Source organism: Dasypus novemcinctus, chromosome 21 (genome assembly GCF_030445035.2).
Source record: "Dasypus novemcinctus isolate mDasNov1 chromosome 21, mDasNov1.1.hap2, whole genome shotgun sequence".
Classification (NCBI taxonomy): Eukaryota; Metazoa; Chordata; class Mammalia; order Cingulata; family Dasypodidae; genus Dasypus; species Dasypus novemcinctus.
Genome location: NC_080693.1, coordinates 55,757,856 through 55,780,244, shown reverse-complemented (window position 1 = coordinate 55,780,244; position 22,389 = coordinate 55,757,856). Strand labels below are relative to the sequence as shown.

Sequence of the window (22,389 nt, the reverse complement as noted above, 5' to 3'; positions counted from 1 at the left end):
TGTCCTCTCTCCTGATCCCTGAAATATGTATGTGATTTCTGGAGCTCTGTCATCTTAGACCATGGTGATAAGAGCTGCGTCCTAGAAATGACTGAGTGGAGAACTAGAAGAAGTATTAATTCCTGAAAATTTTGTAAAACAGAAACACCATACCAGTTCTAGGCTGCCTACCTTCAGATTCTTCTGTGAGAGAAAACCAAATTTCTCTTATTGAAGTCACTGTGTTGTGGGTCCCCCTTTCTTGCAGTTAAATCATTTGGCCTGATTCAATGGATGTGTTCTAGCACATCTGTAGAACTGAGACGATGCTTGGTACACATCAGAGAGGTTTTATAGAGTCACAAGCAAGAATGAACTTGGAAAAGTTCTAGTCCTCCTCCTCCTCCTCCCTGGCATCTAGGCATACAGCCTCCATTTTTGAGATGGAACAAGTTGTTGCCGTATTGCAGGGAGGCCCTGAGGGGTTCAGAAGCGTTCCATAAACCTGTCTGAAAGGCCTTCAGTCCCCAAATTCAGCTCCTACACATCTGAGTCCCCATCCACATTCTAAGGTTGGTGATACACAATCCTCATTAAGGGCCTAACTGATCCCAGCCAGATGGGATCCTAATTTAATTAAAACCCTTTAATTACCTGCAACAACACAGTTTTGGAAGTCCAAAGCAGAAGGGGGCCTGTGATGAGAGGAGAATGTTGACAGGGCATAGTAGTGGCTGCCCTCTCACCACTCAGGGTGCCAGGTTGGCAGAGTATTTCTCCCACCCTGATTGGGCACATGTTGCAATGAACAGCCAGTATGGCCTGTGGCCCTGGCTTGGTCTACAGGGTGCAGCCAAGCAGGGGATTGGGGCAAACCAGGCCCTCAGGAACAGAGCACGAGCCTCTGAGCCTGAAGCTGCCAGTGTTGGTTTGTTATCACACTGAGACCAGCACAGCCCTTTTAGGCCCAGGTCTGAGTACTCGGGAGATGCTGGGGCTGACCAGTTCACTCTGGGTAGGAGCAGGCATTCTGCTTTCTCCTGGATGGGCCTGGCTTCACAAATAGAGGGGTATCTCTGCATCCACCAAAGGAATACCTTGTCTGAGCAGGTCTATCCACAAGGTGTCCTCTACCTGGGGAGAGATGAAATGGAGTGGCTTAGGTAGACTACAGGGGCGTAATGTGGCTTCTTAGGATAGTAAGGACCTTCTTAGTCCTGGGTCTTAACTGGCTCCTCCCCATGAAGGCAGAAGGTAGGACCTCAGGGCAGGCCAGAGCCTGCCAAGCCCTGGCAAGGGCAGACCCAGAAACCTAGACCATCAGCTGGGTTATTTCTAAGCCTTATAGACATCATACTTTAATATCCCTTCTGTTCTCCCTTAATACTTATTCATTCGACAAACACTGCTTAATAATGACTCTGAAAGTTCCAGCTGATCTCCACCATGCCCAGTGATCCAGGGGAAGAGTTTCAATTCACACTTGAGCCATAGCTTTAAAGGAAGAGAAACATTTCATTAGGGTCAGTGTGATGCCAATGCCTGGAATTGAAGCAAGAAACCCTGAAGGGAAGAAGAACCTCAACAGGCAAGAGGTGGAACCACTAGGACCAACCACGCTATACCTCAAAGATCCTCGAGAAGCTAAAGCCGAGGGGTCTGTATTTCCCTTTACTGAACAAGTTCCCCAATACCTGCCCCTTTCTGCTCCCATCCTTCTCGTCCCCCTCCCTTTTCCAGAATCCTGCCCCAACTCCCCATTCATCTTGCTTCCTGTTACCCCTTAATGTTCTCAGCTCTCTTTAAAAGAGACTGCATCTCTTGGTTGAGTGTAGAGTACTGTTTACTTGCCAACTTGGAACCCTCAAAACAGAAACTGTGGGCGCTCCCCTCTAGACAACTAGAGACTGAAAACAGATGTCTTCCCCCTCAGGCTGGAGACTTTTTTAAAAATTGATTTTATTGATACATATTCCTAAGTCATACAATCCATCCAAAGTCTACAATCAATGGTATTTGGTATAATCACATAGTTGTGCTTGTGGAGACTTCTTGAGGGCAGGGGCTATGTGCCTCCTGTCCAGTTGTCCCAGAGTCTTCCCAAAGGCAGGACAGCATATTTAACGAGTTACCCATATCCAGGCATCCTGGCACATCAAACTTTCCATGGGAGGTCATTCCTGATATGCCTCATTGGACCGTGCACTGAGGCATGATCACAGCTTTCAGTCCACCAGCTTGGGAGAGGAAGTGAAAACAGAAGACAAGCTGCTGCATCATTAGTGCTCCAACATTCCCAGGTACTCCTGGCTAGCAGAGAAGATGGGACAGGAAGGGTAAGGCAGGAGAGGATGAGGCAGCATGCCCATGTTGGCATATCCCTCTTCCCACCTGTCCCTGATATTGTATGTTATCCTCTCTAGAAAGGTTCTCAGAGACCTAGGTTAGCTCTTGGGGTAGAGAGGTGCAGAGCTTTGACCTGGATCTCTCAGTCAGAGGAAAAGATCCTAACCCAATCACTTCTCTTTCCTTTGCCCCAGGTTTCCTTTGTGGCTTGGAGAAGCCCGATCTGGGAAAGAATGGCCTGCTCAGTCGTAGGAGACTTAGTGACAAAGCAAGGCCATGTCCCAGCTATGATGTGTCTGAGGAGAGTTGGGTTTGAGTCTTACCTTGTCATCTTGGCCTAGTCACAATCCCTTACTGGGCATTGGATGGCAATTCTTCCACCTGCCACGTGGTTGCTGTGAGGCTCAAACTGGCTCTGTAAACTATGTAGTTATTGCCGTCTAGCTCCTGCCTGGTCCACTCAACCACCCACTGGGGCTCAAGGGCATTCCAGAGAACCTGGGGGCTATAGGACCCAGAGCAAGGAAAGGGCTGGTTTCTAATTCTCTTTTCAGGGCAGGCAGTATAGCACTATGGTGCAGAGTAAGGACTCTGAAGCCAGGTTGCTTGGATTCAAAGCCTTGCTCTGTTGCCACTTCCTAATTGTATGACCTTAGGCAAGTTATTGGACATCTTTCTTTTTGAAAATCTTTCAATTTTCCCATCTATAATATGGGGATTATCTTTACCTCTACAGAGGCTTAAATAAGTTGAGATTTAAATAAATTGGAACATGTGAAGCACTTGGAACAATGTTTGGCACAGAGACAGTGCTCAAGATTAATTGCTACAATTACAGTCCCATACTATAACCCTTCCTGATCCTAGTCATGCCCACATGGGAAGGATGGAAACCAACGGTCATCATGCCTTGCCGCAGTACGAATGTGCAGAAAGAACCCATAGAACCCCCTCTAATTAGAGGTGGCCTGGGCATCCCCATCCCAGAATCTCCAGGATTGGGGAATGAACGATAGACTAATAGACTTACTGGTATTTTACTATAGACTTATTGTGATTCTAGCAATGGAAGAACTTTTATCATTGATGTGGAGGCAGTGGCCACTGGAGCTTCTGAGGGGAGGGAGAGGGAAAAAACAAGTGTAATATGGGGACTTCGGAATTGTCCTGAATGACATTGCAATGATAGATACAAGGTATTATATATCTTGTTATAACTTACAAAATTGTGCAGGAAAGAATATAAACTACAATGTAAACTATAATCCAGGCTTAGTGGAAATGCTCCAAAATGTGTCCATCAATTGTAACAAATGTACCACATTAATGATAATGTGGGAAAATGTGGGAGGGGATGAGAGTGGGGCATATGGGAATCCCCTATATTTTTTATGTAACATGTAATCTAAGTATATTGTTTTTAAGTATAAAAAGTATATTTAAAACAAAAACAAAAATAAAACAAAGTAGGCCTGGATTGTCAGGTGGACCTATCCCCAGGTGAGCTAGGGGACCACCTTTAGACCAAATAAGGGGGGAGGCAGCAGCATTTCAATGAAATGAGCTCCCCAAAGCCACTTTGGCCCTCCCCCTCCCAACTAAAGTATTTAGAAGTCATCAAATTGCACCTAAGACAATACAACCATTTATGTAAATGGAGAAAACAAATGCATTATTAAAATGGAAAAAAAACAACAACACAAAAACACCCAAAGGAGAGGTCAGTTGTGGTCTGCAGAAGATGACAGAAGGAATCTACTTTTATTTTCCTTGATTTTGGCCAAGAAACCAGGCACCTGGTCACATTCCTACTGCCCCTTGGGTGCAGAGTCCCAGAAGTCCCTTCGGGTTTGGCCCCTATGGGCCATCCAGAATCTCCTTCCAATGCACAGAGGGGTTTCATTTGTGTAATGTTCTCTGGGACTCCTATCCATAAACATAATACAACGCTAGAGAGAATGCAGATGGCCAAAAGGTCTTTATTTAGAAGCACACAGAGTTAGATGTCCAGTGAGCAGTCAGTCAAGTGTATTATTCCCCAGGATGAGAAGGCCCAAGCCTAGGACACGCTCCTGTTTTATCTTAACCCAGAGCCCCGCCACTGTCTCACCCCAAACCACGTATGATCTCAAATCCAGCTTCCTTCTCCCTTTCTCCTTTTCTTCTCCTCCATCTTCCTCACTTCTACTTAACTGATCATGGTTTCTCATAAGCCTGGATATGGTGCCGTCTGTGAACTTGGTGTGTGAAATATGTTCCTGTATTGGACTGTACCCTTGAGGTTCTGCCACATGGTGAGTTCCCCGAGGACTGGGCCTTGTGTGACCCATACTTTGAAGACAGCTGAGTACACAAGGTACACACCACACAGGGGCTCATCAGTAAATCCTGTTGACATATGAACTATGAATTCAATTTTTATTATGGGAGTCTTTCACAGGGATAGAGAGAAAGAGAAGTGACACAGGTAAAGAGGCAGCTAAACTGTCAGGCTGTGTCTGTAGTAGATGAGGATGATTCTAGTTTGGGTGAATAGGTGGTAGGTAGGATACAAGATTGTGGAGAGGTATATAAATGCCCCACTTATCAGTCTTGGCAGCTCCCAGGCCTGGAATAGGAGGGGGCCTGCTGCAGCTCCGTCAGGCTCTGCCATCTGCCACATCTCAGTGGAGATCAGAGCTGGAGGGCTCGTTGTAGGCAGGCTTTTTTTTTTTTTTTTTTTTTTTTTTAATAATGCAGCAAGATGTCACTCTAGTAAGTGGGACTGGAGACAGGGGATGGGCACGAGGGGTGCGTATGTCAAGGAAAATGGGAGAAATAAATATAAGTTTCCAGGTTCCAAGGAGGGAAGAAAAGTGGAGGAGGAAAAAAGAAGAGAAGCAAAAGAGGATCGTGTAGAGAAGATGGGTAGGTTATACCCATCTTTCCCAGGCCCCTCAGAGGGCAGCAAGCAACAACCAAGAAACAGGGCTCTTGGCTCCTCTCCCCAATCCGTATTTCCACATCTACAAGCTGAGGTGCTTCTGCCCTGGCCCTTACCTTCCTCATTGGGACGCCTCACGTCAAGCACTCCTAGTTTTGGAGATTATGGCAAGGATGATCGTAAATGAAGAGCAAACGCTATTTCCCAATGACTGACAGATTCAGTGCAGGCTGAATCTGCTGGGGCATCTGTAGGCTCTTCCTCTTCCACATATTCCATCAGGTGGGAGCTTGAAAAAACTCAGGCTATCAGGCTAGCTGGTCTACTCACGATGCTTTTTCCAGAGTTATTTCTGCTTCAGAAGATCCCCATACTCCCAAAGGTGCCCATTTCAGTGTCTGATCATTGATTTATTCCAAGGATCCTAAAAGGAAATGGACTCAAAAGGTCACATATGACTTTGGTAAGAAACCAAAATAATTACATAGCAAGCACACTAACACTTACCTTTCTGGGTCCTTTACTCAATGCCAGGCACCATGTTGAATAATTGGCATGTATTTTCTCATTACTTCCCCATGAGAACCCTATGAGATACATCCATTTTACACATGAGAAAACTAAGGCCTACACAGGTGAGTACTTTGGCCAGGATCACAAGTAGTGGAGGGAAATAGGAGCCAGGTTCTTGGACTTCAGGTGCTGTGCTCTCAAAATACCAGTGCTCCTGGACCTTCGGAGCCACTTGCACTCTTATCAATGCTCCCCAACTGTAGTTTAGATCACACCTCCAGCGCCCCACCCCCCTTCCCCAGGAGTTCTTAGCCATTGACCAGGTTTCTTAACACTGAGAAACATGTAAGTTCACCAGCTGCAAATTTGCTCAGCTTCCCACTACCAGACAAACCAACCTACTTGTTTCTGCAGGATTCTCCTCATACCAAGAGAAGTCAGGGAAACGGACTTGGCCCAGTGGTTAGGGCGTCTGTCTACCACATGGGAGGTCCGCGGTTCAAACCCTGGGCCTCCTTGACCCATGTGCAGCTGGCCCATGCGCAGTGCTGATGCGCGCAAGGAGTGCCCTGCCGCACAGGGGTGTCCCCCCCATAGGGGAGCCCCACGCGCAAGGAGTGCACCCATAAGGAGAGCCGCCCAGTGCGAAAGAAAGTGCAGCCTGCCCAGGAATGGCGCCGCCCACACTTCCCGTGCAGCTGACTACAACAGAAGCGGACAAAGAAACAAGGCACAGCAAACAGACACAGAGAACAGACAACCGGGGGAGGGAGGGAATTAAATAAATAAATAAATCTTTAAAAAAAAAAAGAGAGAAGTCATCGCGTGTTTTCCTATCTAAGTCTCATGCATCCCTCTCTTAGCACTCTCAGAACTTCACTGTACAGATTATCTCCCTTCTTGGAGCTTTAATAGCTTTCTTTACTGGATTCTTCCCATTAGCCTTAAACATGCTCATGTCTCTTTAATTCTATAGAAAAATAAAAATAAAACAACTCACTGCACTCACTTTCTTCCTCCAGTTATTGCCATTTGTCTTTCCCTTCATAGCCATATCTGAGGCTTGGCCTGTACTCCCTGTCTCCATTTCCTCACTTCCTACCTGCTCCTTAGTGCACTCCAATAGGGGTCCCTCCTCTGAAATAGTCTTGGCTAAGGGCATATCAATAACTTCCATGTTGCTAACTCTAATGGGCATTTTTAAAACTCTCTTATTCAACAGCATTTGACACTTTTAATTATTCCCTCCTCAAAACATCATTCTGCTGTTGTTCTCTTGACTTCATGTTTTCTTCCTATGTATCTCTGGCTATTTCAGCTCATCCTTTGTGGCTAATCTTTCTTTACCAGTCTTTAAATGTAGAGTTCCTTAGGGTTAAGTCCTGGATCCCTTCTCTCCTCCCTCTATACTCATTCTCAGTGATAGAACACAACCTGGGGCTTCAATTCTACCTATAAACTGGTACTTCCCAGAGCCATCTTGCTAGCCCTGACTTTTCCTCTGAGCTCTAGGTTCATAGATCCAATAGCCCATGTGATAACTCCATTTGGAATTCTCAAGGCATATCATAAGCAGCAGGCGCAAAATAAATTAATGGTCTAATTTCTCTCAAGCCTGTTTATCTTCTCATTGGTTTTTATTTTGGTGAAACGATCCTAGTCATACAAGCGAGAAACCAACTTGTCCTTACTCTATTCAATCCATCATCAAGTTCTGCCAAACTTGGCCCTAAGTATTTCTCAACTGTATTTACTTTTCTCCAGCTCTACCTCCCCTAGTTAGAGTTCCATCACCACTTGCCCTCCTCCACCTACAACCCCAATGTTAACTTTTTTGCTATAATCAGAGATCTTATTAAGATGCAACACCTCCCTCCACTCCTACTTAAAACTCTTTAATGGTTTTTCCATTGCCTTTAGTGCAGAAACATAAATTCTAAATGAGACCTATGAGGACTTGCCAGATTTGGCTTCTAATTTGTTCCCATACCTCTCTACATCCAACCACCCAGGCTTCTCTGGGAAACACTATGTTTCCTCCTGCCTTACAGCTTTATATGATGTGCTTCCCTGGATTGACCAACTTGACAACTTGGTTCTTTAGCTCACTTCAGAACTGCTTTCTTAGGGAATTCTTTCTGGATCCCCCAGATCAGATCAAGTTCCTGCTTGTAGGCTTTCATGGGACCTTGTACATTTCCTTCAGAGCACTTACTATAGTTTGACATTATGTATTTGTGTGATTATTAACTATGCCGGATTCCCTTTAAACTATAAGCTCTATGAAGGCAGGAAGCAGTTTTATTCACTGTTTTATCTCTAGTAACTAGCACATTGTATATTGTAGATATAAATGAACTATTGACAAAGAAAACAGAAAGGGCTGTAAAAATTCTTTCTTGAAAGGCTAAACCAAGGCTCAGGTTCTTTAAACTTTGTTGGGAGCAGAAGGTTCTGGGATGACTCAACAGATGCTGACCACTCTCAAAAGCCCTTCTCTTTCTATTTTAAAAAAACTTTTTCAGAGGTAATGGAGGCAGGGAGGATATATGGGACCATAACCCCCTGGAATGACTGAAGATGATGTTGGATAACATGTTGGTGGGGATGCCTATTTTTCATCAGTGTTTCAGTAAAGTAGCTACACGCTTCAAATACTGGTAAGAAATAGAAATAAATGGGTTAACTTACCCAGAGATATTAAAATATGTAATAAGATTATTGATCCATGTTATCTATGTCATATAAATATTTTAAAAGGCAGTATTTTACCATTAAGCTACATAAACACATTTTTAAAGTGCTGGGGTATAATGGGAAATGAGGCACAGAGATGTCAAAGACAACTTTGAAACCACATCAGTGGTGTGCTGGAGCTGGCTCACATGGCTCTCTAGAGCTAATTGTTACAGTTTCAGGAATTAAGAGTCAGTTATTAAACAGCCATTACTAAAAATTAAGCTATATAAACTTACAATTAAAAGCAAAGATAAATACTCAAAGTCCATCCTAATTATTCTAACTCCATTTTTATGATTATCTATGTTCTTAAGGTTATTTACATCTATTATATGGTAGAAATACAATTAAAATGGCATGCTACTGCACATGTCTTCCTAACTCCACATTCAGTGATGTCACCTTGATAGTCTGAAATCAGCCATGGTGGGAGTATTTACACCATGGAAATTGGCAAATGCTACAAATCAGAGCTTACATTTTTGGGATGTTATATACCTTTAGAAGCACAGCACTGAATCAAACCACCAGCCCATAGAAACATTTTAAGGTTTTATGGTAAGTGTGAAGCTAACTTTTATTTGGAAGATGGATAGGCTGAAGAAGTATAGAAGCATGTCTGTCTCTAGTAAATCATTCTCAAAATTATGTGAGGGTTTTGGGTGATCATTTTCTTTCTCAAGTTAAGGCTATAATTACTCTACAGACACAATTTTCATCACAAATACTAGTCACCAAAGTGTATGTAATTTTGTGAAACAACCTGTATACTATTACTTCTAGAAAACATGGATTGATTAGATTGAGACAGAAGTTCCTAAGAGTGGGAGAGTTTCCCTTCCTCTCTTCCTGCCAACATTTCCCAAAGTGTAGTTTGTATTCAATCCATGTTTGTTTACCTCATCAGTCGGGCCTCTGCTTCCACCATTTCACTGAAATTGCTCCAAGGTAACCATTGATCTCTTTACTGCTGAATTAATCGCTTCTACTCAGTTCTCAATCCCATGACCTCTGCCTTGTTTATGTGGCCCAATACCCTGGCTCCTCCATTAGATTGAATTACTAGATCAGAAATCTTACCCTCCACCCGCCCCAGCCTGGCACAGTGTCTGGCACATACCAGCTGCTCAATAATTGTTTGCTGAGCACAAGGTCTGGCACCTGGCAGATGTCGAGTAATTGTTTGCTGGATTAGTAGCCCAAGTCAACACTTAACTTCCCTGGATATCTTCTTTCTCAGGCACAAAAATAAAATGAACTACGTGAGGGCCCCTTCTTTTTCCTCCAGTTGGTCAAGGGTTCACCTTGAAGTGTCCTGGAAGGGCCAAAGCTCTCCCCATTGCAACTGAACATTGCGAGCTAATTACTTTACTACTAGGCAAACTCTTGGATTTTCACTTTCTCTTTAGTCCTTGGGCCTAAGCCCTAAAGCTACTCTTTTGCCCTCTTTGTTTCATGGCTCAGAGCCAGGTTGTGTGATCCTGAAGTTACATTACCACCTTCCCAAACTACATGACTGGGATGAATGGGAGGTACACAAAAGAGATTAGAAAGTGTTTAGAAACCCTGTGAGATCTGTGAGCTGCAGGTACTGTTGCTACATTCCCATACTTGAGTTATGCATATTTTATCTTCATAATGTTTTTCCCCTGGAGTTGATCCCCTTCAACTCCTTAATCATTTCTGTTGCTTGTACTGAATTCCCTCAAGTCTAAAGCTCCTTTTTTCCTAGAGCTGCAGCCAAACAGTATTCCAGATGTCATTTTACACTCCAGCATTACAGGACTTACAGAGGGGGAACCACCATTTTGCTAACGGCTTAGCGGCATAAAGATCCCATCAGTAGACAATATTCAAGTTTCCACTCTCATCTGGAGGTCAAAGCTTCTGGTTCTTCCAGCTCATTATCCCATCCTACTTTTGCTTTCTTGCTCACCGTCTCCATGAGGTGTCTACCTATTGGGTCAAAGGCTCTAACAGAGTATGGTCACCTCTGAAATTAAAAGGGGTATAATACATCCACCATGTGCATACACATACATAAAGGGCAGTCCAACGATACTCACCTGAATGTTAGATTAGCCAGCAAGCCATCAGAAATGAATCTAAATGATGTGGGGCAGTTCAGGGAAAAGTCATAAAATAAAGGAAAGACGCAGGGCCCAAGCTGATTAAAAAGATAATGAGTTGGGGAAAAGAAGGTTGGGTTCCAGCCAAGAATTTGTCTTTGGTAAAGATAAACCGAAGGATCCAATACAGTCATGTTAGGGGGAGGGGGGACTGAGTTGTTCTTTTACAGGAGTTGAAGAACCAAAAGGAAGGAACAGTCAATTTCAAAGTGCAGCTCAACTTCCCCCTGTGTTTGTTGTTCTGTTCTTAAACACACAAGCTGTTTCCTTTCATCTGCACAGGCTCACACAATATGGAGAACCCACAATAGGCTTAAAACAGATTTTTAAATGAAAGCACAGAATGGTGGTCAAGCCAGAGATCTTTTGGTCTAAATAAGCATCTTGACATCTCTGCCTGGAATATTAAAAAAAAAAAAAGTAGAGAAAGCTCTTTAAGACCTAAAAAGCTGGCAGTGTTACCAGTGATGAGAGGCATCTCTTATTCAAATTGTTCAAACTCATAAAAGTGTTCGAGATACCTAATAACCATACAGAGAGGTTTAATCTCCACATAGAAATGGGAGACATTTTTCCATGGCTGGCCAGATATAGGGGCTGACACAGGGAAGGAGGGGTGGTGGGGGAATGATGCCAGATATCTGTTTGGACCTGAATTGCAACTCCAAAGGTTCTGTGAAACTACTTGCCTGAAATATTGTTTTGATAAATAAGCCATATCCTCGTGGAATTGAAATCTCCAACTGTTCTACTGGCACGGCCATCTCTGCAATGACAGCACATGCCCCAGATTGTGGAGTTAACTTGAATTAAATTTCAGTTGTGGGGGCGCTAAGGGAGGGGGTGGTAGCAGTGGGAGGTTTATGAATAGTATGCTGGGGCTCTGATGTTGTCATAACCAGATGGCCTGAACTGTATCATTTAAAACAAAAACAAACACATCCAGAAAGAATATAATAATGACAGAAGAAGCATCAAGTAGCTTCACCTGTACCTGAAATCCTACCGGCTGTAGACCCACAGAAAAGCCCACATTGGAAATTTCATAAATATTGACAAATCCCAGAAGAACCTTCATCTTGCTAGAACTTAGGTGCCAGGACAGCTGCCTTCCTGAGGGCATATTCCTTGAACCCAGCAGCCCCCAACACACAGCTTTCTGTGAATTAAGAGGAAAGCAAAATAATTAAATCAAATTAAAAATTAAAAAAAAAAAAAAAAGAGGAAAGCAAATCTCAAGCCTGGTGTGTCCTATTGAATAGACCAGAAGATGTACTTTTCCAGAGCTTGCTTTTTGTTATTCCCACAAGAAGGAGGCTTTCCCTCAGATTTCTTACCTAAACATTCCACAAACATTTCAGAAGATTGCATTATAATGCTCAGGGTACTACATTAAAAGATCTGACATTTATTTAGACTGTGTGATCTTGGGCATGTCATTTAGCTTCTCTGGGTGTCAACTTTTCTCACCTATAAAATGGGGAGATGTTGTCTACTCTCTGTCCTTCTAAACTCAACAAGATGCTGGGAAGGTAAATTATGATCCAGTATCTGAAGGCTTGCTGAAAAGTGAACTGTTGAGCACCTGCAATTACTGAGGCGGTATAGAGAAGATTTTGTGTATACGCTGATTCCTGGATCTGTGCACTGATCTGGAAAGCTCGGATTGAGGAGACGCAGGACAGGAGTCAGAACATGAAGACCTGGGCACTTCCTCACAAAAGTGATGCTTAGGAGCTAACTGGGACATATAATGCAGTAGTTTTGAATAAGCAAATGCTTATGCATGCAGATTGCCAAAGCATTTTCCAGTTTACCCCACTGTCCTGCCCTGCCTAACACTGCTAAGAGAAAGGGAAGTAAGGAGCCCCAGAGCATTCTTGTGAGCTCACTGGGAAGTCAGACTTTAACTTTTCTGAAAATACATCAACTCAGTGACAAAGCCAGTCAGAAATAATAATTTTCCTTTATTTAACCTCCACACTCATGTCCCCTTGATCTTTTTATACTTAGGAGATGGGAGTTTGGAGGTTGGCTCTTAAAAAATATAGGGTACAGAAAAGCCCACTCCCATTATTTGCCTTGGCAGAGGTAGGGGCTTGATCCTTCATTAGGACGTGGAGAGTGAGGTACAAGAAGGATAAGAGACTGGCAGATGCTGGTAACACAAGGAAATGTGAGATTATGGAAACTCAATAAATCTCTATTGCTTAGACATTTCAAACATAAGCCTCTGCAAGTTGAAGGATCAAACTAGGCCTTCAAAATCTCTTAAGACTCAACAGATAAGCTAGGTGAGTTAAACAAAAGACCAGAGATACCACACAGTACAAAATAGTAATTATTTATATTTTCAAAAAGAAAAAAATTAACATTTGGAAGTTCTCCCCTGTAGAGAGGGGTTAATTGGAAGGAACAGGACTGGCTCCTATGCAGGCGGCAAGTCAGGTACAAACAGCTGAGCAATCTGGGCTGGGATTGTTCTCACACAGCATTAATAAACAATAAAATTTCCTTCTCTTTTTTCTTCTTTTTGTTTTGTTTTTGTTTTGTATGGGTTCTTTTTTTGTTTTGTTTTTTGTTTTTTAGAAAAAAGGGGGTGTGAGAGGAAAAATAAAAGCACAGAAAAATGCCAAAAAACATTTTCCACAATATCTAAAAACAGAGAACCATAGTTCTTGTCAAGACAGTATGAATTCTGGATTTTTTTTTTCCAGTTTTCAAAACCAATAAAGATTTTTGCAAAAGTTACCACATCAGAATATTCATCTTCCAGATCAAATAACCACCTTCTCTCTTTTACCCTCACTTGTCATTTTTTTCATAAAAGGATAAATGAATGTATTCTGATCTTGCAAACAATAAGTGCTAACAACAAGAGAGCTCTTCTGGTAGTTGTATGGTGGTGAGGAGTTTTCACAAATATCCAAGTTTTAGCACAGTTGGAAAGACTAAAATTTGTTTCTCTCAACATAAATATTACTGGAATTCTCCATCAACTGATTTTTGAGAAATTCTGCAAAAATTCTTTCTTCTTTCCTTTGCTTTTCCCTTCTCTGAAAACTGTCCATTTTTTTCTTCTTCATTTTGCTCCAGGCACCTGACGATTAGTTCTGCTCAATCAGATGCAGACAGGTTTCTCCGAAGTACCACTGCTGTGATGTCCTCGGGGTCAGTGCCTAAACTGAATCCCCATAGTATTGAACTCGGCCAGGCCAAAGGGAACACAGTGACGCAGCAACGGGGTTTTCATTAGGTTGAATAGCCCCGACTCCCGGGCCCTTCCCTCCCCCCATTTCCCCAAGTTACTTAGTGCTGTTTTAAAAGTCTGGTGCCACGATGCAGTCTTTTCCCCCCACAACAGAGTAAAAGCTCCACAGATTGCGCTGTCTACCTGGTGGTCAGTGGCAGCAACAGTGGCTGCTGCTTCTGGGAAATAAATGGAGTCTTACAACAGGCAGGATCTTAGGACTGCTTCAGGCGTTTGCGTGGGGGCCCCAGAAAAGGGCACTGTGCTGAAGCTAGAGAGCGGTATGCCTCAGCCACCAAGTGGGGATGTGAAACCACCATTGACTTCCACCCGGAGGTCTCCAAGACATCCGAAGCATGACTAGGAGAAATGGGTTACAAAATAAAGGGAGTCAATGCAAGAAACACTCAGACAAAAACCTTAACATGCAAGAGAATTTGCTTGTTAGACAATGTGCAGACTGGTAACTGGTTGTGGCTATGGGAACTTGAAAACCAAGGCTTTGAGCCACTATACTCTCAATTACAAAAGGTGGGATGCTCCTCAGGCTATTCTCTACATTGTCAATGCTCTTTATGCAATCCCAGAGCAGATCATTACCTGGGTCCTATTTAGTTATTTAAAAAGTGGAGCTGATACACTACAGTTCACTGAATGATTAACAGTTAAAAAGCACCAAGCAAGTGCCCAGCACATAGAGAGCACTCAACAGAACTAACATTTATTGGCATTCTCTCTCTTCTGCCTCAACTGGCAACTCTTTAGAAACAATCTTAGAAATGGACTTAGAGAACATTATTCCCTCTCTTTGGGCATTTTCTGTGTTGAATACTGTTCACTGATCTACCTGGCAATGTCTTAGTTTGTTTTCCTCCAGAACTGCTGTTGTGAAGGCTTTATAAAGCCTGCTTTTCTTCCTTGGGTTTTCTACCTTTAGTATAGTATGTTCCCCATCAGGCAAGGGAGTAGAAACATGCCCACTGCCACCCCTACCTCCACTTTAAATTAGTTCAAAAAGTTATATGGTCATCTGTCACTTAAGATGAAGGAACAGATCTATTGGAATTAACATTTCTTTCTCAAGTCATATTTAATGACCTCATCTACTGATTATCCCTTCTCTTTTCTCCATTCCATAATACTAACTCATGAAAAACATATTTTATTCTCCTAGAGATCTAAATGTCTTTTATTAAGCTAGGGAATGTAAAGTAAAGATGCTAACTTTTGGGCACACAAATTTTTCAGGCCAGCAAGTTATAATTTTAATCAATTCAGATCACTATGAGGAAGTAAAACACTTCACTCATCAGTACCACTGGATCCATGAAAGAAAAATCATTTTCCATTACCATCAAACTGAATGGAAAGATGAAAATTCTATACTTACTACCAAAAGGTTAATGAAGCTACTTGTCTGTTATACTAATTCAAAGTCTTTCTCATTTCTCTAGCTATCCCAGCTATCCTGAAAGAAGAAAGATGCCAACTTACTAGTTGATGAAATCCACTGCCTGAGTTTTCAACTGATCTGCGCTGTGGAGGTCAGCCAGGATGAGAATTTCTGCTGCGTTCTCCACGGAGAGGTTACTGCAGAGGGCATCCTCACACATGACCTTTAAACGCTCCAGGGCATACTGTAAAACACAAGCACTGCCATCCTCAGAGCAGGATTAGCTCTGGGCTGACTGCTATACAACTTGGTTTTTTCCAACTGTACTGTCATATAACTGGATACCTAAACAGAATTGCATAAGTCATGAAAAGGCTACTACTACAATTATAAAACCTAACCATATTCTGCAGGCTAGGTGTTTATGTCTAGAATGAAGACAGCTAAACTAGTTTGGGTAGCTGCTATTCAAATTCTAAACTCTACCTATAGGAAAAGGGCAATTATGGAAGAGACCTGTATTCCAAAGTTTATCCTATCCCCTGTATAAAATTAAAGTGTTTCTTAGACCATCACAGCCTACTTTCTTTTTTTAAAGTTTCAAATTTCAAATACATAAAATTTGCCATTTTAACCATTAAAAAAAAGAAGTATCTCTCCCCATCCCCTCATTGTTTGCACTTGCTGTGTCTGTTCATCTTGTTTCTTTAGGAGGCACTAAGAACCGAATTCAGGACCTCTAATGTGTGAGGGAGGCGCCTATTCACTTAAGCCACCTTCGCTCCCTGCTTTATTGTACTTCTCATTGTTTTCCTTCTTGGGTCTCTTGTTGTGTCAGCTTGCCATGTTTGCCCGTTGTGTCAGCTTGCTGTCTTGCTTGTCTTCTGTAGGATGTACCAGGAACCTCCGCTGCATGTTTTGTTGTATTTCATTATATTTTTTTCTTCTTTTGTCTCTTGTTGCATCAGTTTTCCGTGCCTGCCTGTTGTGCCAGGTCACTGTCTTCTTTAGGAGGCACTGGGAACCAAACCAAGGACTTCCCATGTGGTAGGCGGGAACTCAATCACTTGAGCCACATCCGCTTCCCTTAACCATTTTTTAAGAATACAATTCAGTAGCATTACTTACATTTACTACTGTACTGTAAATGCTGTACTACTATTACCATCTATTACCAAAACCTTTTCATCACCTAAAACAGAAACTGTACCCATTAAGCAATAACTCCTCATTCTTCCCAGCACCTGGTAATTTCTAATCTACTTTCTGTCTCTATGAATTTGCTTCTTCTAGATATTTTATATATGTCACCACTGCCTACTCTTACAATGAAGCATTACTCTGCTTCAACTCAACAGGGAGATTACACTTTCAACTTCTGCAATCCTTTTATTTAGAGCCAGACTAGAGTGAAGCACTGTTCTTATTTCAACCCCTTCTACTTAAGCATTGTCACCAGCTCTGCAGGATATTTCAACTGGCCCAGAAGGCTATGAAAAGGAGCCCTGTGGAAACTTTTACCAGCATTTCTGTCATTAGTTACTCCTGAATGAGGGTTGACCAAAGGCCTCATTTTAAATAGAAAAGGATAAATGGAGTCCTATTTATTGGGGCTGAGGTTAAGATTCTCAGAGTACAAGGACAAAGAAGTAGAGGTTCCTGATCCAGTTTCAGCTTAAAAACTTCCTATTTTTCTAAGTAAAAGATCTAAATGTTCTGAAAATGGAGGTCTGGGTTAATTAAAGCTGAGCTCACCAATCTAGTTATTAGTTTGATGCAACTGCACTACTTGCTCAGTAATATAAGAATATGAGTTTACTAAGGAGCTACATGGATAGGGAGGAGGAAGGAAATAAAAGGAGGCAGAAAGTGTCATTAATCAGTTCACAGGAGAATGGTTCGCTCTGAGGCTATCCATGGTCTTCTCATAAGGTTCCAATCTTGAAGGCCTCAGAACTCGATGACAAAAGACTCTCCAGGCTAATCATGGCAATCAACCAGGACAATTTTACTTTTATGAATTCTGGGTGAGGAGACATTTCTTCTGGCACTCTGATCTCCTGAAGCAATAGGAGATGTTTACTGGTTTTGGTGCAGCTTTAATTTTTTACATTTGAGTAACTAGAAAACTATTTCCATGAAAAATAGGAATGACACTAAACAAGCAAGAAATTAGGTTTCAATTCTTGTTTTAAAAGGTTGAAAAAAGTTGAGTAAATGTTCCATCTTTATATAGTGCTATATAGAATATTCCTTCCTCAATACATTCTTTTAAAAGGACATTTCCTGTGATAGTTCTGATCCCTAGTGCATAATTAGATAAAAGTAGCCATTCTTGTCTCTTGAGGGACAAAGTTTTTTTTTTTTTTTTCTTAATTATGCTTCTGAAAAACCTGCTTAATGGCAGTAGTTACCCGAGAGATTGAAATTGTGTCTCCCAGGACTGGCTAGCATGTTTTGTATTGTTTTTGGTCTAATTACACATGCTCCCCACGTGCCTGGAAAAGCTCAGAAGAAGCTGTATCAACCTCATGGGTAAATTCTAGATGTTGATGAAAGATACTCTGTTTTTCTAAAGCTCACAGGGAGGTGTAAAGGTAAAAATGTTTTCAAACAGGCTTGGTGCAAAGATTAATGGAAAATTCTGAATGGAATTTGAAAATGCACACTTCAGTTACTTCTCATTCATAAATTTAAAGCATGTGATTCAATGCTTTATCTTTTAAAAATGTAAGTTAACACATTATACTGAAAATACCATTCTTGAAATGGCAATTCAGGCTGATCCCCAGGCCCTGTGCACTTAGAAAAGGATAGAAGCAACCTGGTTCTCCAGTTGATAAACAAGAATGAAAACTGAGGGACACAGAAGCCTACCCTGGGCTCTTACACTGAGTCTTAGTATTTGCCTAAAAAATACTACTCATTCTAAAGGATCTAGAAGATGAGGGGGATAAATGCCCAGTGCATATAAATTTAAGTAACAGCTCCACTGAAATCAGAGGACAGATGAGGTAGAATCATCATAAACTTTTGTTTATAAAATAGCTGGCATTGGGTTGTGTCTTCTACTTCCCCAGAACTTGTGAGTATCTTCTTACTGTCTCAACTGAAAGCAAGGTTATACTGGAAGGATATGAAATGTTCATACTATTTAATCATACCAATAAAGTTCTGAAAGATGATTAAAAAGGATACAGCAATCATTCTAATCCTCTTCATCAGTAGCACTAACTGAGTTTACATGCCCCATCCTCTACAAACACTCCACAAAGTTCAACAATAAACATAAAATCTCCACCTGTAAAGAGAGGTCACAGGTGCTTCTTCTATCCTCAGGGGTACAAAGAGGTGAAGGGAGACCATCCCCATAAGCAAAATCCAGGGAAAGCTCTGGTGCCCTTAGGCTGGAGCCAGCTTTTTCCTCAGATGGGTGTTGAGCCTTTATGTTGGGAAAAGGAGGCACTTCCAGCAGAGGACCATTTTCCTCACCGAATCTACTGCTGGTGGAATTTAAGCACTATCAACACTCTTGCCTCAACCAGCCTGCCCCGCTAACCCCAAAGCTTCCACAAGGGCAAATACTAAACAAAAAGCAAATCTACCTCTCTACCCACCCCCCTCCTCTCTCTCACACACAAACACACACATAACAAGGGCGTGTTTCTGACAGGCCACAGAGCTCTCCTTGATATACCTATGGACAAAAGTCAGTTTCCCAGAATGTGTATTAAACCCCAGAGGTGATCACTGAGAAGGATTCTAAATTGGGGAAATGTTGTTTATTATACTCCCTTTTAGAAAACTCAAAATACACATTAACATATTAAAAGTTCTGAAAAATGGAGCAGTAAAACAGCAACACACACACACAAATCTATTTAACTTGGTTAAACCTTTCCCTTCGACTTAATACCTCATGATATTTCTCCTTATTCTGGGTATATTGGCCTAATGTTTTAAGGTAGGCACCATATTTCAATTTTAAGACCTACATTTTTTTTAAGGAGGTACCAGGACTTGAACCCAGGACCTCATAAATGGGAAGCAGGCACTCAATCACTGAGCTACACCCACTCCCCTAATACCTACATTTTTAAAAAAAAGATTTATTTTATTTGTTTCCCCCCTCTGGCCCCCTAGTTATTTGCACTCGCTATCTGTTCTCTGTCTGTTCATTGTGTGCTGTGTCTGCTCATCTTTTTAGGCAGCACCAGGAATCAAACCTGGGATTTCTCATATGGGAGGGAGGTGCCTAATCACTTTAGCCACCTCTGTTCCCTGTTTGTCTCTCATTGTATTTCCTCTTTGTGTCTCCTTGTTGTATAATCTCATTGCATCAGCTCTCCATGTCAGTCAGTTGCATCAGCTCGTTGTCTTGCTCATCTTCTTCAGGGAATACCAGGAACCAAACCCAGGACCTCTCATGTGGTAGGCAGGTACTCAACTGCTTGAGTCACATCCACTTCCCTAAGACCTACATTTTTATTTTCACATTCTAACATTTCTTAAGTCGTAGTATGTCTTACAAAGAATATACATTTACTATAGTAGTGTCTTTTTTTCATTCTTCCCCACTCCCACCCTGCTGTTTTTGCTGTCTGTGTCCATTCGCTGTGTGATCCTCTGTATCTATTTCTCTTTTGATCTTCTCTTCTCATCTTTCTCCTCTAGGATTCACCAGGATTAGATCCTGGGGACCTCTGACGTGGAGAAGTTTCCTGTCAATTGTGCCAGCTCAGTTCCTGGTCTCTGCTGCGTTTCACCTTGGCTCGCTCCTTGGTCTCTCTTGTTGTGTCATCATCTTGTTGCATGACTCACTTTCGTGGGCACTGGCTCACTGCGCAAGCACTCAGCTTGCTGTGTGGGCACTTGGCTCACCACACGGGCACTGGATCACCACGAGGACACTCAGCTCACCACGAGGACACTCAGCTCACCACGTGGGCACTGGCTCACCGCGCAGGCACTCATGTGGGCACTCAGCTCATCACGCGGGCACTCATATGGGCACTCGGCTCACTGCATGGGTACTCAGCTTGCCACACAGGCACCCACACAGGCACTTGGCTCACTGCGTGGGCACCCGGCTCACCATGTGGGCACTGGCTCGCCACACAGGCACACTTTTTCTTCTTTTTTACCAGGAGGCCCCAGAGATCAAACCCGGGTCCTCCCATATGGTAGGTGGAGGCCTTATCACTTGAACCATGTCTGTTTCCCAATAGTAGTGTCTCTTTTAAGAGTTATTAACCAATGTAATTTGAAAAAATTATAAAATCTCTACCTAAGAAAAAGTTGAAAATGCTAATTAGAATACTGGATAAAGATTATTCTCTTATAAGTTTAAATAAGTTAATGAATTCAAGAACATTTTGCAAATTATTAAGCATTACCCAAACGTTAATATCAACAGAATTTTTTATTTCACCGTGGTTAAATTTGAGATGGGGAAGAGAAGAGAGGTAAACATCAAATTTATCCTTCTTTACCATAGTTAGGGTGACCATCCAAAGCAGGACACTTAGGAGAATAAAAAGAGTACTATTAGTCATTACGTTGGAACAAGAATAAACGAGGATCACCCTGGCTAAACTAGGATAATACAGGCCTCACCTTAACCCACAGTGCAACATAGAAGCTGAGTCACGAAACTCAAGAGATCATAGTAACTCCTTGTCCTATGAATATTTCTCAATTCTTATCTCACCTTGTCAGCAGCTGCCAGCAAATCATCAGCCATTTTGTCAAGGTTCGGAGCCTTTCCCGTGTAAATGAAGCACATCATTTCCTTAAAAACTTCAGGCTCCACATCATTGATTTCAACCCGATTCTATGCCAGAAAAACTGAAAATGAGAAACATTTCAACAGAACAAAATCCCTATACTATTTTCAGATTTTAAGCCCCGGTTGAGTAGAGAAGCTTGTATAATTTAAAACCTAACATGAATGGAAAATTTCTCTTTGCTCTATTTGATTATAATAGCTTTTCTCTCTTAATACGTACCACTTTTGCTTTCTAACATACAACAGCAAAACAACTCTATTTTTGTTTATTCACATTTATCTTCCCAAGATTTCTGAGCAGAAATACATTTCTACTACCCTTACCCAAAACTTTCTAGATGACCTGCATGGGATGAAGTGAACCTGCCTTACCCAGACTACTTCCAGACCACCTTTCTCTGCTCTCAGAAGGTGTTTGTCAGGGAATTGGACTCCTCTTTACTAATACACTAAGGAAAATATAATTAGGAAAATAAATCTGCTGCCAAATTGGTAAATCATCGGAATATAGTCATCTAGCCACAAAGACATCTCTCCAACTTGTCACATACCTTCTTGCTCTCCTCCATTTCATGTTCAAACATGGCACTAAAAACTGGAGAACGAGCTACAAAGTGAAAGGAGAACAAAAACAGATAAGGTTACCACACTGGAATCTCTCAGTTCTTTTCAGATATGATGAAGAATTTTTTTCCCATCCCACTGGTATGGGAAAGGGTCTCGGTCTCAAATTACTACCAGAATTATAAAATTTCTTTCTTCTTATGTTATATGATGAGCAAACTAGTAATTATAATGCTTAAAGGGGGAAAAAACCCCACTATTTTCAAAATAATTTCCTATTAGCTTCATTCCAACCATTCATATTTAAAGGAAATTACTCAACTTACCTGTTGGATGACAATGATATATTCTCTAGGATAGACCTGAGGGTTCAAATGGACGGTCCTCCATGTTATTAGCAGGGTGTCCTAATACCTGGAACACTGACACCATGCTTTCTCTACCTCCAAGGACCACACAGCAAGGAGGTCAGGAACTGGACTCAGTGGTACCTTCTAACTAGTGAAATGCTTGCTCATTTATGGCAAATTGATTGTTACTCTAAGCAACACATTCTCAGTGGAGGTTGTATTACCTCTAAAGGGTCAACAAAAATTATAGGTATTACAATGGTTTGTGGTCCTCTAAAGCTCAACCCTACCTGACAAAATCTTACTCCTTAGTATTTAATTTCTCTCATTAGGCAGAACTTAAATTGTTTTTTTCCTTGGTGGGGGGGCAGTGATAATGAAAATGATTGAGAAACACTGCTCTAAGCCAGGTCCA

The 22,389-nt window shown here is 41.9% G+C and overlaps 1 protein-coding gene across 1 annotated transcript in view; it reads right to left on the bottom strand.

The window, feature by feature from the left end:
- Positions 1-12,957: 12,957 nt before the first annotated feature.
- Positions 12,958-22,389, bottom strand: part of SPOP (speckle type BTB/POZ protein) — a 98,334-nt gene continuing 88,902 nt past the window's right edge. Inside the window, exons 7-10 of the mRNA XM_058284020.2 lie at positions 21,612-21,667; positions 20,983-21,105; positions 15,374-15,516; positions 12,958-14,239 (exon numbers count right to left, since the gene is read on the bottom strand). Coding sequence (XP_058140003.1) covers positions 14,095-14,239; positions 15,374-15,516; positions 20,983-21,105; positions 21,612-21,667 — 467 coding nt within the window. The 3' untranslated portion in view covers positions 12,958-14,094. The remainder of the gene's footprint in view (positions 14,240-15,373; positions 15,517-20,982; positions 21,106-21,611; positions 21,668-22,389) is intronic.